The 13,539-nt window shown below is 45.7% G+C and overlaps 1 protein-coding gene across 4 annotated transcripts in view; it reads right to left on the bottom strand.

Moving 5' to 3' along the window:
• SLC25A48 (solute carrier family 25 member 48) overlaps positions 1-13,139 on the bottom strand; it is a 71,393-nt gene extending 58,254 nt beyond the window's left edge. For 3 of the 4 annotated variants that reach the window (XM_084838993.1, XM_084838994.1, XM_084838995.1), the window contains exons 1-2: positions 12,905-13,139; positions 2,919-2,962 (exon numbers count right to left, since the gene is read on the bottom strand). In XM_084838993.1, the coding sequence (XP_084695119.1) occupies positions 2,919-2,962; positions 12,905-12,950 (90 nt within the window). In that variant the 5' untranslated portion in view covers positions 12,951-13,139. Of the gene's footprint in view, positions 1-2,918; positions 2,963-11,173 lie in introns of all 4 variants that reach the window. The other variant, XM_084838996.1, reaches the window with a different exon arrangement.
• Between the last annotated feature and the right edge of the window lie 400 nt (positions 13,140-13,539).

Genomic DNA, 13,539 nt, shown 5'->3' with positions numbered 1-13,539 from the left:
TCTCAATACAAGGCTACCCTTTTCCATGCTGCAGCTTTGATGGCATTTTTTTGGAGCATTTCGGATTTCAGAGTGATCTGTCCGGGCGAGCATTACAATTTATGGATATTCCATTTTCACGATCGGTTGTGCGCATCCATTCGCAGAGGTCTAAGACTGATCAGTGTGGGAGAGGAGTGCAGGTGCCTCTTTTCCATGTCATGTGGGAAGAGTTATGCCTGGTGGAGGCTCTATGAGCATTCCTCAATGTTCAAGGGGACTGGCATGGCCCCCTTTTCTGTCATAGGGACTCTGCCCCCCTGACCAAATACCAATTCTGGACTGTCATGAAGCTGGCCTTGAAGGGTCTTGGTTTAGATGCATTCCGGTTTTGTTTGCATTCTTTCTGTATTGGGGCTGCTTCAACTGCTGCAGCTATTGTCTTCCCAACAGACAAGGTGCAGTCGATGGACAGGTGGTGTTCCAAGGCCTATAGAGCCTATGTGAGGCCACTACCTGGGCACTCATTCTTATGCAATTGCTCTCACATGTTCACTTTTGTTTCCTAGATTGCTGGAATGCTCAGAGACCAGTGTGCGTGCTTATTTGTGGGCACAGCATGGTCTTCTGGGCCGGATGGAGGGCCTCCTGGTCAAGCTGTGGGTCCCAGCTCGGACTCAGCCAGTGTGCCAACGTTCAGTGGTTGGGCAGACATGGTGTGCGTTGGGAGTAGGGATGGCGGAGAATTTCTCCCCGAAACTTCGGGGGGCCAAGCGCCAACGTGTTCGGCCCCCCGAACAAGTTTCGGGGAGAAATCCTCCGAACCCCCCCCGCACCCCGCACCCCCCCCCGGGACGGGACTTACCTTCACCGAATGTCCCTCCCGGTGGTGGGTCCGGCCGGCGGTTCGGCAGGTGTTCGAGTGGGGCGAATGCCGCCGCCGCCATTGCAATCAAAGAAAAAAAAAACGCCCCCTGATAGGCTACGTGACGATTCACGTAGCTTATCACGGCTAGATTTGCAAAGTCAGCCGTGATAGGCTACGTCAATCATCACGTAGCCTATCACGGGTGACTTAAAAAAAAAAAAAAGTGCGTACGCAAATGGCGGCCCCCATAGGGAGCCGCCATTCCTGTTCCTTATTTGGTCGCAGTGGTCTACGTAAATGTTTACGTAGACTACGGCGAAAATAAGGGCAATGCTATTTGCGTTGCCCTTATTTTCGCCGTAGTCTACGTAAACATTTACGTAGACTACAGCGACTAAATAAGGAACGCGAATGGCGGCTCCCTATGGGGGCCGCCATTAGCGTATGCGCTTTTTTTTTTTTTAAGTCACCTGTGATAGGCTACGTGATGATTGACATAGCCTATCACGGCTGACTTTGCAGATCTAGCCGTGATAGGCTACGTGAATCGTCACGTAGCCTATCAGGGGGCGTTTTTTTTTAAAAAAAAAACTTTCGCGTTTGCGGCCGGGCAAGGCGGGAAGCCTCCTCCCCGGCCTGAATTTCGGCCGGGCCGAGGCGGGAAGCCTCCCCCCCGGCCTGAATTTTGGCCGGGCCGAGGCAGGAAGCCTCCCCCCCCGGCCGGAACTTCGCGGGGGGAGCAGCGAAGCGCCTCCCCCCCACCGCGAACGTCCTTCGACAACAGGTAAGCGACTTTCGTCCACCCCTAGTTGGGAGCGCCTCCTGCCTACATTATTCCAGGATGGTCTGGTTTGTGTTCCCCCACAGATTGTGCTGTTACACCTCGGGGGGAATGATTTGGGCTTGCTGAAGGGCAAGGCCCTCATTTTGCAGGCTTTGGCCAACATTCAAGTTATCATTGGCTGGGAGTTTCCATTCTGTGGTCATGTTTATTGCCCAGACTGGTATGGCATGATGGTCTGGATCCTTGGGTCCTGGATAGGGCCCGCAGGAAGGTGAATAGAGAGATAGGTAACGCCGTATTTGGTCAGGGGAATGGGATAGTTAGGTATCCTGATACTTCTTACATGTGGAGGGAGCTATATAGGCAAGATGGGGTCCATTTATATGAAGAGGGCAATGATTTGATTTTGGCCAATCTGCGAAGTGGATTGCTTGAATGGCTTCACCGCAGGTGGGAGGAGAACAGCTAAGCAGCGGCTTGCCACCCTCCTGTGGCAGGTATGTGAAGGCACCTTGGTGGGTTTTAGGGTTGGTGAGCATTTGGACGCACTGTTTCAGGTGACTGGTAAAGCCTGAGGCTTCCAGCTAAGGGTTTTGCGGCCCCTGTTGGGAGACAGGGATTACCTTTGAGGCCAACTCCTCTCATCCAATATGAGTTTTGAGGCTTAAGAGGAGGTGACAGGGGAAGGCCTCCCAACCCAAAATTGGGGGTGAATGTCTCGCCCAATACTACACCAGGCTACGCTGGCTTTGAGAAGGTGCCTGCTTAGTTCCCCCTTTGCAGATCAAAGAATTTCAATAAATGTGGCCCAGATTTTATTCCAAATACTTGTGTCTTGTCTCTTTATCCGCCCCCCCCCCCTTATACCCACAAAAGCCTTTCATATCATTTATTAATGTTAGGTAGTCTCAGGATAATAAAGTAAGATGTCCCTTCCAATCTACTCTAAATTAGCAGTAGTTACATTCCAGCCATTCCAGGGAAAGGGAATCACCGTTTTTCTTAATTTTGAAAGATCTTTGGTAGTTCTTCTGTTACACCAGAGATCTATAATATATCATTGGACTCAATGTAGAAAAAGTAAAGTGCATGTAAGTCTCGTGAATCTTTAACTGAGTACTTAAATGCCACTTATTTGAATAGGGCTTATATTTTTTCTGGGTTGCATCATCTTGCATCATGTATGCAAAATATATCCCCCTGCAGAAAGCATCCCCATTCTCTGTAGGAGAGAATGGTCTCTTGTATATTTGTAAAACTGAAAAAATAAACAACAAAACTATTTACCTTTACTGTGTCCAGAGGATGGCCCACAATTACAGCTGCAGCTCCTGGAGATTAAAATAAAGCAAGTGCATGAAAAAGCAAGCAAGAAAAGAGAAACTATTTTGCCGTTGGCCTCAAGGAATGGTGCCATCTCAATTAATTACAACCCTCTCTGTTTTGTAAATTCCCAGACTTCTCCCACCAGCAGTATTATGCAAATTAAGGAAACAATGTGAAGCATAGCTGGCCCCAGCAACAGCATACATGAGGAATTGCATGTCAGTACAAAGCAGTACTTTCTATGGAAGTTTGAAGGAGGAGGAAGAATGTAGAAGATGCTATTGTCTAGGCCAGGAATGGAGAACCAGTGGCACTCCAGATGTGGTTGGGCTCCAGTTCCCATCAGCCACAGCTAGCATGGTCAACAGTCAGGGATGATGGGAGTTGTAGACAACAACAGCTGTACGGCACCACATTCCCCAACCTTGATCTAGGCCAAGGATATCAAGGGAAAGTGTTCTCAAATAGTCTTGGCTTTCCATCATTCCTGACGGAGCTTCCATGAAAGTTCCCAGGCCATGCTCACAAAAATAAGGCTTGGAGATTACTGAGGTATGTGTGTGTCTTATTTTTGTGTTGTTTACAAAAATGTGTAAACAGAAGACATCATCTTGGATTTTCTTTCCTGCAGATGGGGTCATATCTGGGCTATATGTCAGATTTCTTCTTGACTTTGCTTCCTAAAGTGCAAGTAACTAAGAACATAAGAAGAGCCCTGCTGGATCAGACCAAGGATCCATCTAGTCCAGCATTTTGTTCACCCAATGGCCAACCAGCTGCCCATGGGAAACCCACAAGCAGGACATGAGTGCAACAGCACCCTATAGTGCAACAATCGTGACGGAGGCAGAGAAATGTAGCCTGGAAAGGGGACAAAAGCAAACCCCACTAAAGTTCATGCAAACATCTCAGGATAGCATTTTTATGTCTCCAAAGGGCCAGACCCTGAAATTTAGAGGCAAGCTACAGACAGTCAGAAGGTGATTTCCTGAAGTCAGTGCAAATAGGCAAAGACTTCTGTTTGCCTAATGCAGTAATTCCCAAACTGGGTGCTAGAGCCCATTAGCATACTGAAGGAGAATGGCTTCAATGCCTAGCTAATAACCCCACAGTTTCCTGGCTAAATGTGATCTACAAAATATCCTCTGTAAAATTTTCTACAGCTTTTAATCAAGGCACATTTAAATGTAGAACCGTAAAACTGATTTTTTGCATCCTGTTGCTTGAAGAATCTTTGCCTAAATTGTGACCAAGAGGGCTTCACATGTAACAGTAAGCCAGGATTCAGTCTCCTATACATGAGCCTCTGTGAGCCTTAGAAAAGCTTTGAGCTTGCAGATTCCCCTCCCATGCAGCTGGGAGGAGAAATAAACTATTATTCGGTTTCACTTTCCTCAATTCTTGGCTGGTTGTCACATATGAACCAGGAATCATGGTTTAACTCAAATTCTTGTCAATAGCTAAACAAGCCAACAACAAACCCTGGATTGTTTTGCTAGCTTGTTTAGCAAACTAGTGCAGCTTTCCCCAACCTAGCACCCTCCAGATGTGTTGGACTACAAGCTGGCTGGGGATTATGGGAGTTGTAGTCCAACACATCTGGAGGGCGCCAGGTTGGGGAAGGTGAAAATAGTATTTGTGTTAAACCATGAGTCCTGTTTCATACATGCCATGAATTAGAAAAAGTGAAACTGAATCAGTTTTTTTCCCCTCCTTCCAATCATGCAGGCGGAGGAGGGGAAGGAATCATGAACCTGAGGCTTCACTTGGGCTGAGAGAAGTTTGTGCAAATAATACTAAATCCTGGCTTAGCATTATGTGTGAACATGGCCAATGAATGCAAATAATTGTTGGAAACCTGGGGTGTTTCCAGATGAGTCTTTTATTGTGCAATTACACTGCCTTGTTCATAGAATTTTAGAGGGGTCCAGATGCCATTGAAGAAGTGATTGGAAAACCCAGGAGGGCTACAAGTTCTGCCCACCCATTTCTCATTCAGATGCTAAATATTAAATTCATCATCTTCCACATCGTAAGGTTCCAGGAGAGGATTTTGTCCCTGGGGAGGCTTTTAAGTACAATAGTGTGGTGGTTATTAATTGTTACCAAATTGTTTGGTTCAGTTAACATCATTCATTGTTATCCTATTGTGATGGAACATAAACACATTGATTCAATTTTTAAGAAAATAGGGCCCATTTATTTATTTATTTAAATTTACATACTACCCAATTTGCAGATGTCCTCAGGGTGGTTTACAATCATAATTACTCATTTATAAAATAAGAAGACAAACATTTCAGAACTGTAAGTTTCCTTTAGAATTCCAAGAAGAAGAAGAAGGAGAAGGAGAAGAAGAAGAAGAAGAAGAAACACAATCTGGACACATCTCTCTGTGATGGGTCTGTTCCAACTGGAACTAGAATTATCAATCAAATACTGCTTCATGATTGCCAAACACATTGGGTTGTATCCAGATTTAGGCACATGCAATGCCTACCAATTACAAACCAGTTAACTCGATCAAGGTCATCGCCAAGCTATTGTGAAACTATTCCTTTGTAAGATGGAAGGATGGTTCATGATATATGATATAACTGACGAAGAACAAGCTGGCTTTGAGGATGCCTCATTGACATTAGGTAACTGTTTTGTCCTTACCCGTTTAATCCATCAGTATGTTAATATTAGAATACAAAGTTGTTCACAGACTTTGTAGATTTTAAAGCCACTTTTGAATCTATCAGACAGAGACCTAACAAGCTTGACTTTGCCTTGTTTTACTGTTAGAACGGCCTATTCACAGTTCAGAAGGCAGCTTATGCCACTGGCTGTTTTTGTCAGGTGATTCAGCAATATTTATTTTGCTTCCTGATTATCGTTATCCAGGAGCAAAGTCTTTGAGCAAAGATGTAGTTGTTCACTGTGTTTGCAAGAGGGTTTTCCCAATTGTCTTGCCCCCCCCTTCCCCCCAAATCGGGGAACATTTTGACAGTTTTGACTGCAATACCATTCAGAAACCAGGGGCGTATAATATCAGCCGTATATTTATTTCAGTACAACAAGGAAAAGAGAAAAACAGTAGAATAGTGAACGACAATGCATTTCATCCCTGGGTCTGCTTTTTTGCTGGCAAGTAAGCCCCTTCATGGATCACTGCCTTGTTGTGGCGAGAATTTTTGTGCAAAGATGGGCATGATAAAGGACAAAGAAGGCAGGGACCTAACAGAAGCAGATGAGATTAAGAAGAGGTGGAAAGAATATACAGAAGAACTATACAGGAAAGATCTTAATGTCCCTGATAGCCATGATAGTGCGGTCACTGAACTTGAGCCAGACATCCTAGAGAGTGAAGTCAAGTGGGCCTTAGGAAGCATTAGTAACAACAAAGCTAGCGGAGATGAAAGTATTCCAGCTGAGCTATTTAAGATCCTAAAAGATGATGCTGTTAAAGTGCTGCACTCAAGATGCCAACAAATTTGGAACACTCAGCAGTGGTCACAAGACTGGAAAAGGTCAGTTTACATTCCAATTCCAAAGAAGGGCAACGCCAAAGACTGTTCAAACTACCATACAATTGCGCTCATTTCACATACCAGCAAGGTTATGCTCAAAATCCGACAAGGTAGGCTTCAGCAGTATGTGAACCGAGAACTACCGGAAGTACAAGCTGGGTTTCGAAGAGGCAGAGGAACTAGAGATCAAATCACCAACATTCGCTGGACCATGGAGAAAGCAAGAGAATTCCAGAAAAACGTCTATTTCTGCTTCATTAACTATGCTAAAGCCTTTGATTGTGTGGATCACAACAAACTGTGGCAAATTCTGAAAGAGATGGGAGTACCAGACCACCTTACCTGTCTCCTGAGAAACGTGTACGAGGGTCAAGAAGCAACAGTAAGAACCAGACATGGAAAAACCGATTGGTTCAAAATTGGGAAAGGAGTACGACAAGGCTGCATATTGTTGCCCTGCTTATTTAACTTATACGCAGAGTACATCATGAGAAATGCTGGGTTGGATGAATCACAGGTCAGAATTAAGATTGCCGGGAGAATTATCAACAACTCAGATACACAGACGATACCACCCTAATGGCAGAAAGCGAAGAAGATCTAAAGAGCCTCCTGTGGAGGGTGAAAGCGGAGAGTGCAAAAGCTGGTTTGAAACTCAACATAAAAAAAACTAAGATCATGGCATCTGGCCCCATCCCTTCCTGGCATATAGAAGGGGAAGAAATGGAAGCAGTGACAGATTTTATTTTCTTGGCCTCCAAGATCACCGCAGACAGTGACTGTAGCCATGAAATTAAAAGACGCTTGCTCCTTGGGAGGAAAACTATGGTAAACCTAGACAGCATAGTAAGAAGCAGAGACATCACCTTGTCGACAAAGGTCTGCATAATCAAAGCTATGGTTTTCCCAGTAGTAACATATGGCTGTGAGAGCTGGACTATAAGGAAGGCTGAGCGCTGAAGAATCAATGCTTTCGAACTGTGGTGCTGGAGAAGACTCTTATGAGTCCCCTGGACTGCAAGGAGGTCAAATCAGTCCATCCTAAAGGAAATCAACCCTGACTGCTCATTGGAAGGACATAGGGATGGCGGAGAATTCCACCACGGATTCCAGTGAGGCGGAATGCACTGGCATTCGCTTCCCCGGAATCCGTGGCGGAACAGCCTCCTGCCCCCCCGCCCGCCCTACAGAACCCCCCAGGACGGCACTTACCTGGGGCGGATGTGGCGGTGGGGGGGGCGGCGGTGGAAGGTGTGGCGAGGGCGGCAGAAGGTGTGGTGGCGGCGGAAGGGGCGGGGGCGGCAGGTGAGGCGGCAGGTGGTGGAAGGTGAGGCGGGGGCGGCAGTTGCGGCGGCGGCTGGGGCAGTGGTGGCGGTGGGGGCGGCTGGTCTCCTGGCTGGCCACAGCTGGGTGCAGCGTACGCAAATGGCGGCTACGGCGGCTGCCATTTGAGTTCGCTATTTTTAGCCGTTCTAGCCTACGTAAATATTTACGTAGGCTAGAACGGTGAAAAATAGCGAACGCAAATGGCGGCCGCCGTAGCCGCCGCCATTTGCGCACGCATTTTTTTTTACTTTGCCGTGATAGTCTATGTAAATATTTATGTAGCCTATCACGGTTAAGTACAGGGATGCAAACGGCGGCGTCTATGGCCCCTGCCATTTGCGTCCCTGCTGCCCAGTGGCCGGATGTCTGAATGCTGGCAGAGCCGGCCAGCGGCTCCGCAGAATCCCCACGGGGCGGAGCCAGCCGGGCAGGATTCCGGGGGGAGGGACGGAGCGCCTCCCCCCCCACACCGCGAAGCAGATCCACGAAACGGTAAGTGACTTTCGTACATCCCTAGAAGGACAGATACTGAAGCTGAAGCGCAAATATTTTGGCCACCAAATGCGAAGAGAAAACTCCCTGGAAAAGGCCCTGATGCTGGGAAAGATTGAAGGCAAAAGGAGAAGGGGATGGCAGAGGCTGAGATGGCTAGATAGCAACACCAATGCAATGAATATGAACTTGAGCACACTCCGAGAGAGGCGTCCTATGGTCCATGGGGTCACGAAGAGTCGGACACGACTTAACGACTGAACAACAAGCAACTGCAGCAATCCAGGTTAGGGCACAGCCTGGGATCGCAATCTGGGGCTTTAAAACTGCTTTAGGATTAACATTTCAGCCTGTAGTTAAGCAAAGCACCAGTTCCACTTGAACTGTTATGTCCCTGCTGCCTTCTGTCATCAGGTAGTGTGCCCAGCTTCCACTGCTGTCACACTTAGGGCCAAAACAGACAATGCTTTACATGTGTGTCTTCCCCCCCCCCCATTTTTACTCTAACTCAGGCATAGGGGCCCTGTGCTGGACTGGGATTATGTGGGGGGTGGGCGGGGGTGGCTTTTAAGATCTAGATCGGGGGCCCTGCACCTACTCTAGAATAAAGATAAAAAGAAGGCAAGGCACAGCTGCTAGATGCACATTTAAAGTACTGTCTATTTTGGCACTGAGTCTTCCCTGAAGAGTAATGCACTTCTCAGTCCCCTATCAATAACTATCTCTCATTTTGGCCAGTAACTAGAAAGAAGCTCTCAGTCCCGTCTAAAGCTTCCAACAACATTCCCCTTTGCTCCCCAGGGTTGATTTAGTTATGAGGTGGTAGTTCAGGCTTTCCTCAGGCCGATCTTTCTGTAAAAAGCTGACTCTCCTCCCAGACATCTCAGATCCTGTTTTCTAGAGCAAATTCCCTAACCCAGCTCCCATGGTTCTTTTGCATTCTCTTCCAATGTGCAAATAAACCCCTTTTAAGGCCATACTGCACGGCCTTTGCCAGGCTCCCATTAGTAAGCCAGTGCAGGAGGATGGGTCTGAGAGAAATGCTGCCCTCCTCCTTGTGAGCAGTTCTATACTCTCATGATATTGCTGATGGTATTCTGGCAAAATCCATCCAACCTAATCTTCTTCAGTCCAGCAGTAAACACTGCCTTGTTGACTATAGGCTGGATCGTAAGAACTTCAAGCAGAGTACCAGACTGCTCCTTTTCCTCCTGTGTCCCCCATAAGCTGATCCTGAGGGTCGGGGAACCCCCACATGGTGGTAGATGGTCCACTGGGGGTTGCAGATGAAGGAGGAAGTAAAAAAAAAAAATCAGGGACGCTCCCATGCAAGCAGATGTGTCCTTCAGTCATGCAAATATTCCTATGCCACTGGAAAAGACCCTGATGCTGGGAAGGATTGAAGGCAAAAGGAGAAGGGGACGGCAGAGGATGAGATGGCTAGATAGCATCACCGATGCAATGAATATGGACTTGAGCACACTCCAGGAGAGAGCGGAGGACAGGAAGGCCTGGAGTGCTATGGTCCATGGGGTCACGAAGAGTCAGACACGACTTAACGATTGAACCACAACAACAAATGTTATTCCCCGATATTGCCAGAATATAGTGCAATGGTATTTGATGGGTCTCAAAGTTATTATGACCTTTTCTACTTAATTTGAGGTGCTTGTCAAATTAGTATTTGCTAAACATCAAGTGATTAATCCCATAAGCCTTAGAACCTTTTTATGAAGGCTTATGGTTTTCAACAAATTAATTGAATTAAGTATAGAAACTGCATTCCTTCCTTAGGTGTTCAGCCACATAGAAGCCAAAACCTGCTTTATAGAGACCATCAATCCAGTGAGCCCAAGTACCTCTTCTTACATTATCTTTTTAGCATGGTATGCATGCTGTGCATATGCTAAGAAAGATAACGTGCAAGGCAAACGAACTCCTCTCTATCACGTAGTGCAAAAGGAGAGGTTTATATTTGGTAATGTGAGTTACTAACACTTGCTGCCAGTAAATCATCACTCTGCATACTGTAAAGGTGGTGGGTCATTTACATTTTCCTCAGCATTAATTACCTTGACTTGTTACAGCTTTGCAGAGTAAACAACCAGTATAATTCCTGAGGCAGCCACCAGACATGTAACCAGAAGAATCCCCTGGCAAGACTGATGGTCCTGAAATGTGTCCTCTCAGGAGGTAATACCAAGGAGACTGGCTCTGGTATTGGCCAGCTGATAATCCCCACAGGGACATAAAAGTATGTCCCATGAACTTTTCAATTTGGATTGATCCAATTCAGAAATACTATTAGGCTTTAATGTGAAGATGATTCCTGCCTTTTTTCTTTCATAAAGGAAAAAAAAAAATTACGAACACGTTACAAAAAAAGATTTTATACTATCTAAACTGGGACTTTATTCTCTGAGGCTTTATCCCCGCTGATGACTAGGTAAAACTACCCAATTTGGCTTTTTTTAAACTTGTTTTTACCTAGCACAGCATCTAAATTTATCTCCAGTTTTGTTAATATACAGATCCCTACTTCTGTTTTCCCCCAACCAAGGAACCTGTCTGGTTCACCCTGGATGGAGACGATTTTGAGTTAACTGCCAGATTTTATATTTTCAAAAATGAACAATCTGTAATTGTCTGACAGGCAGGCTGTTCGCGTGACACGCTACAGTTGGTCATGGCTGATTTAAGAAAAGAAAACCCATTTTTCTGATTCCTCATGCCCTTCATCTTAATCGCAACCACTGAAATTAACAGCAAAATTAAGAGTTAAATTAAAGTGAAGTAATTATTTGTGTGAAAATTCCTACAGTAAGAAAATAACAGAAATTAACTTTTCAATGAGAAATTAAGTTTTCAGCGAGATTGCTGTACCTGTGAGTGTAGGCTTGGAGTGTTTTCATTTGGATGGCCCCTGTTTCCCAAATCTCCATCAAATTGTCTTTCAGTGCTCATGGAAGCCCAGATGTATGCCAAAAAATGTCAGCATCTGATACCACAATGTCATCTCATGGCATGTATGGCACTGTTAGTGTACGTTCTCAGAAAATGCATGAGGTTTTTGGAAATAGTTGCTGAGAAAGCGTATAAATACTGAACTGAGCTAATACGGAACTGAGGAGGAGAGTTCACCCATCATTATGCAGCAGGGCTGTGCAAATGTTTTGGCCCCGAGGGCCACATTCAGTGGCACCAGGGAGGCTGTACATGTGCACACATGCACACACACATATGCCCATGCATGCATTTGGGTACACAAACGTGAACACAAACACAAACATACGTACCTACACAGATACACCCTTATCTTTGATGGGAGATAAGGAAGGAGTTAATGTGCTAGGGCTCACAAACCCTTCCCTTATCTCTCCGATCTCTTCTGGCACTAGTAAGGGAAACCCCAGGCACCCCGCCACAATTTTTTCGGCGGCAGAAAAACAGGGCAGTCCGGTGGGCCACCAGAAACGTCTTGGCAGTCTGCAGAATTTGTACCCTCTCCTACACAGCGTAGCTCTGTCACCACCACAGATCCACTTTTAAATGTTCTGTTCATGCATGCATTCAGTGTGTCCTCCTGAACCCTTGCTGTCCAATTGGGTGCAAACCCTGGCTATGGGAATTTAGTGGGAGTTCCGCAAAGGAAAATGGGTTGGATTCAATGGAACCCCCTCATTTGTGAAAGGAGTCCTTCTATTCATGGAAGAGCCCATTCCATTTGTAGAGGGGGCTTCAACCCAGTGGAAGTCCCTACTGACAGAACAGGGGAGGCAATTTTCACCGATTCCCCCTTCCCCTTACACCCACCTTGTGCCACCTCCCACACTGTTCCAGAGGGTTCTCCAAACCTCCAGAGCAGATTTTGGGAGGTGGAGGGGACTGCAGATGGAAGAAGAAAGGGGCATAAAAATCTCCGCCTTCCCACTTGTAGGAAGTTTGAGTGCCCTGTTCTGTGAGCGGATCTCTGCTCACAGATATCTGCATCAAACCCAATGAGAAGAGGAATACAAAAAGGACTGTTTGTCTGTACACAGGGGGCAGGGAGTAAAATGGATTGAAAATACTGGCAATTGTCCATATTTTCTTATCAGGTATAATTATCTGACAGAGTACCATGAACTCTAGTCAGAACCAGAGTTCACGAAAGGAGTGGCTGAATCAAGCATTTTGACTGGCCACTCTAATGTCCCAGCTGTCTAAACACCAGGGTCTGTCTCCACAGCTAAATTGACCTTTGAAAATCTTTATTGAATCATGGCATCATTTGTTTCAGAGACATGAGCAAAACGATAGAATAATCTGAGCAATTTTCATCCAGACTTAATACTTTTTTAAAAAACCACCTGTTAGCTATGGGCATTGAACTTCTGACATACACAGGGCTGTCTAATTCATAAAAAGCAGATTCAACTTCATGAGGCTGCAATTACTGCTTCTTCAAAAATGGGATGTATTACACATAGGGAACACACAAATGGGCAAGAAATGCATAGAATGTCATGTGTGCCCTCAGTTAAGATCAGAGTCAATCAGTATTCAGCTAAATCGGTGCCCCTTTTATAATACTCTTCTGCTGCCTTTTCACACTACCCCACAAGGGTCACTTACCTCCTACCCATCCAGCTACAAAATCATCCATCTGAAGGCTGCTCATATTATTATTTTTTAAGCAGTCCTGTTCAATTTTATTCTTGAGCAGCTGGCTGTTCACATTCAGCTCCTTCAGCACCAAGCAAACAACAGAAGAGGATCTGAATATGCCTCTTTCAGTCTGTTTTTTTCCACATCCCACAGTGTCCCAGAGTGACTGCAGAGCAGCAGTTTGTTTCTTTGACAACTTTCAGCAAACTCAAAACTGAAACAACTCTGATTCCAACCTGTCACTCTCTCTCTCAAAAGTGCCTTCAAAGTATGACATCATACTCACAGAGCTTAAAGGAACAGTGCCACAAGAGCCAAAGGGTGCAACGTTGTCCTGGTATGTTCCCAATGGAATTTTAAAAGATAATTTATTTCTGGATCTGCTTCTAATCAATACTGTTTGTGTGTGTCAGTGTGTGGCTGTGTTTGATCTGTAACAAAAAAGTGAAACTGTAGATGTGGAAACTGGCCTGGCCTGACAGAGTACAAGTACATGGGGTGGCCAGCAATATTGGGGCGGGGGTGGGGGCAATGAAAAATAGATTTTAAAAACAGTTGTGAGAGGTTGTGCATGGGTTGAAACTCTGCTAGGCATGTTAGTT

Source organism: Heloderma suspectum, chromosome 2 (assembly GCF_057233095.1).
Source record: "Heloderma suspectum isolate Gila_16-S chromosome 2, 16-S_ref, whole genome shotgun sequence".
Classification (NCBI taxonomy): domain Eukaryota; kingdom Metazoa; phylum Chordata; class Lepidosauria; order Squamata; family Helodermatidae; genus Heloderma; species Heloderma suspectum.
Note: the sequence above shows the minus strand (reverse complement) of the source record. Positions and strands in the feature narration are given on the sequence as shown.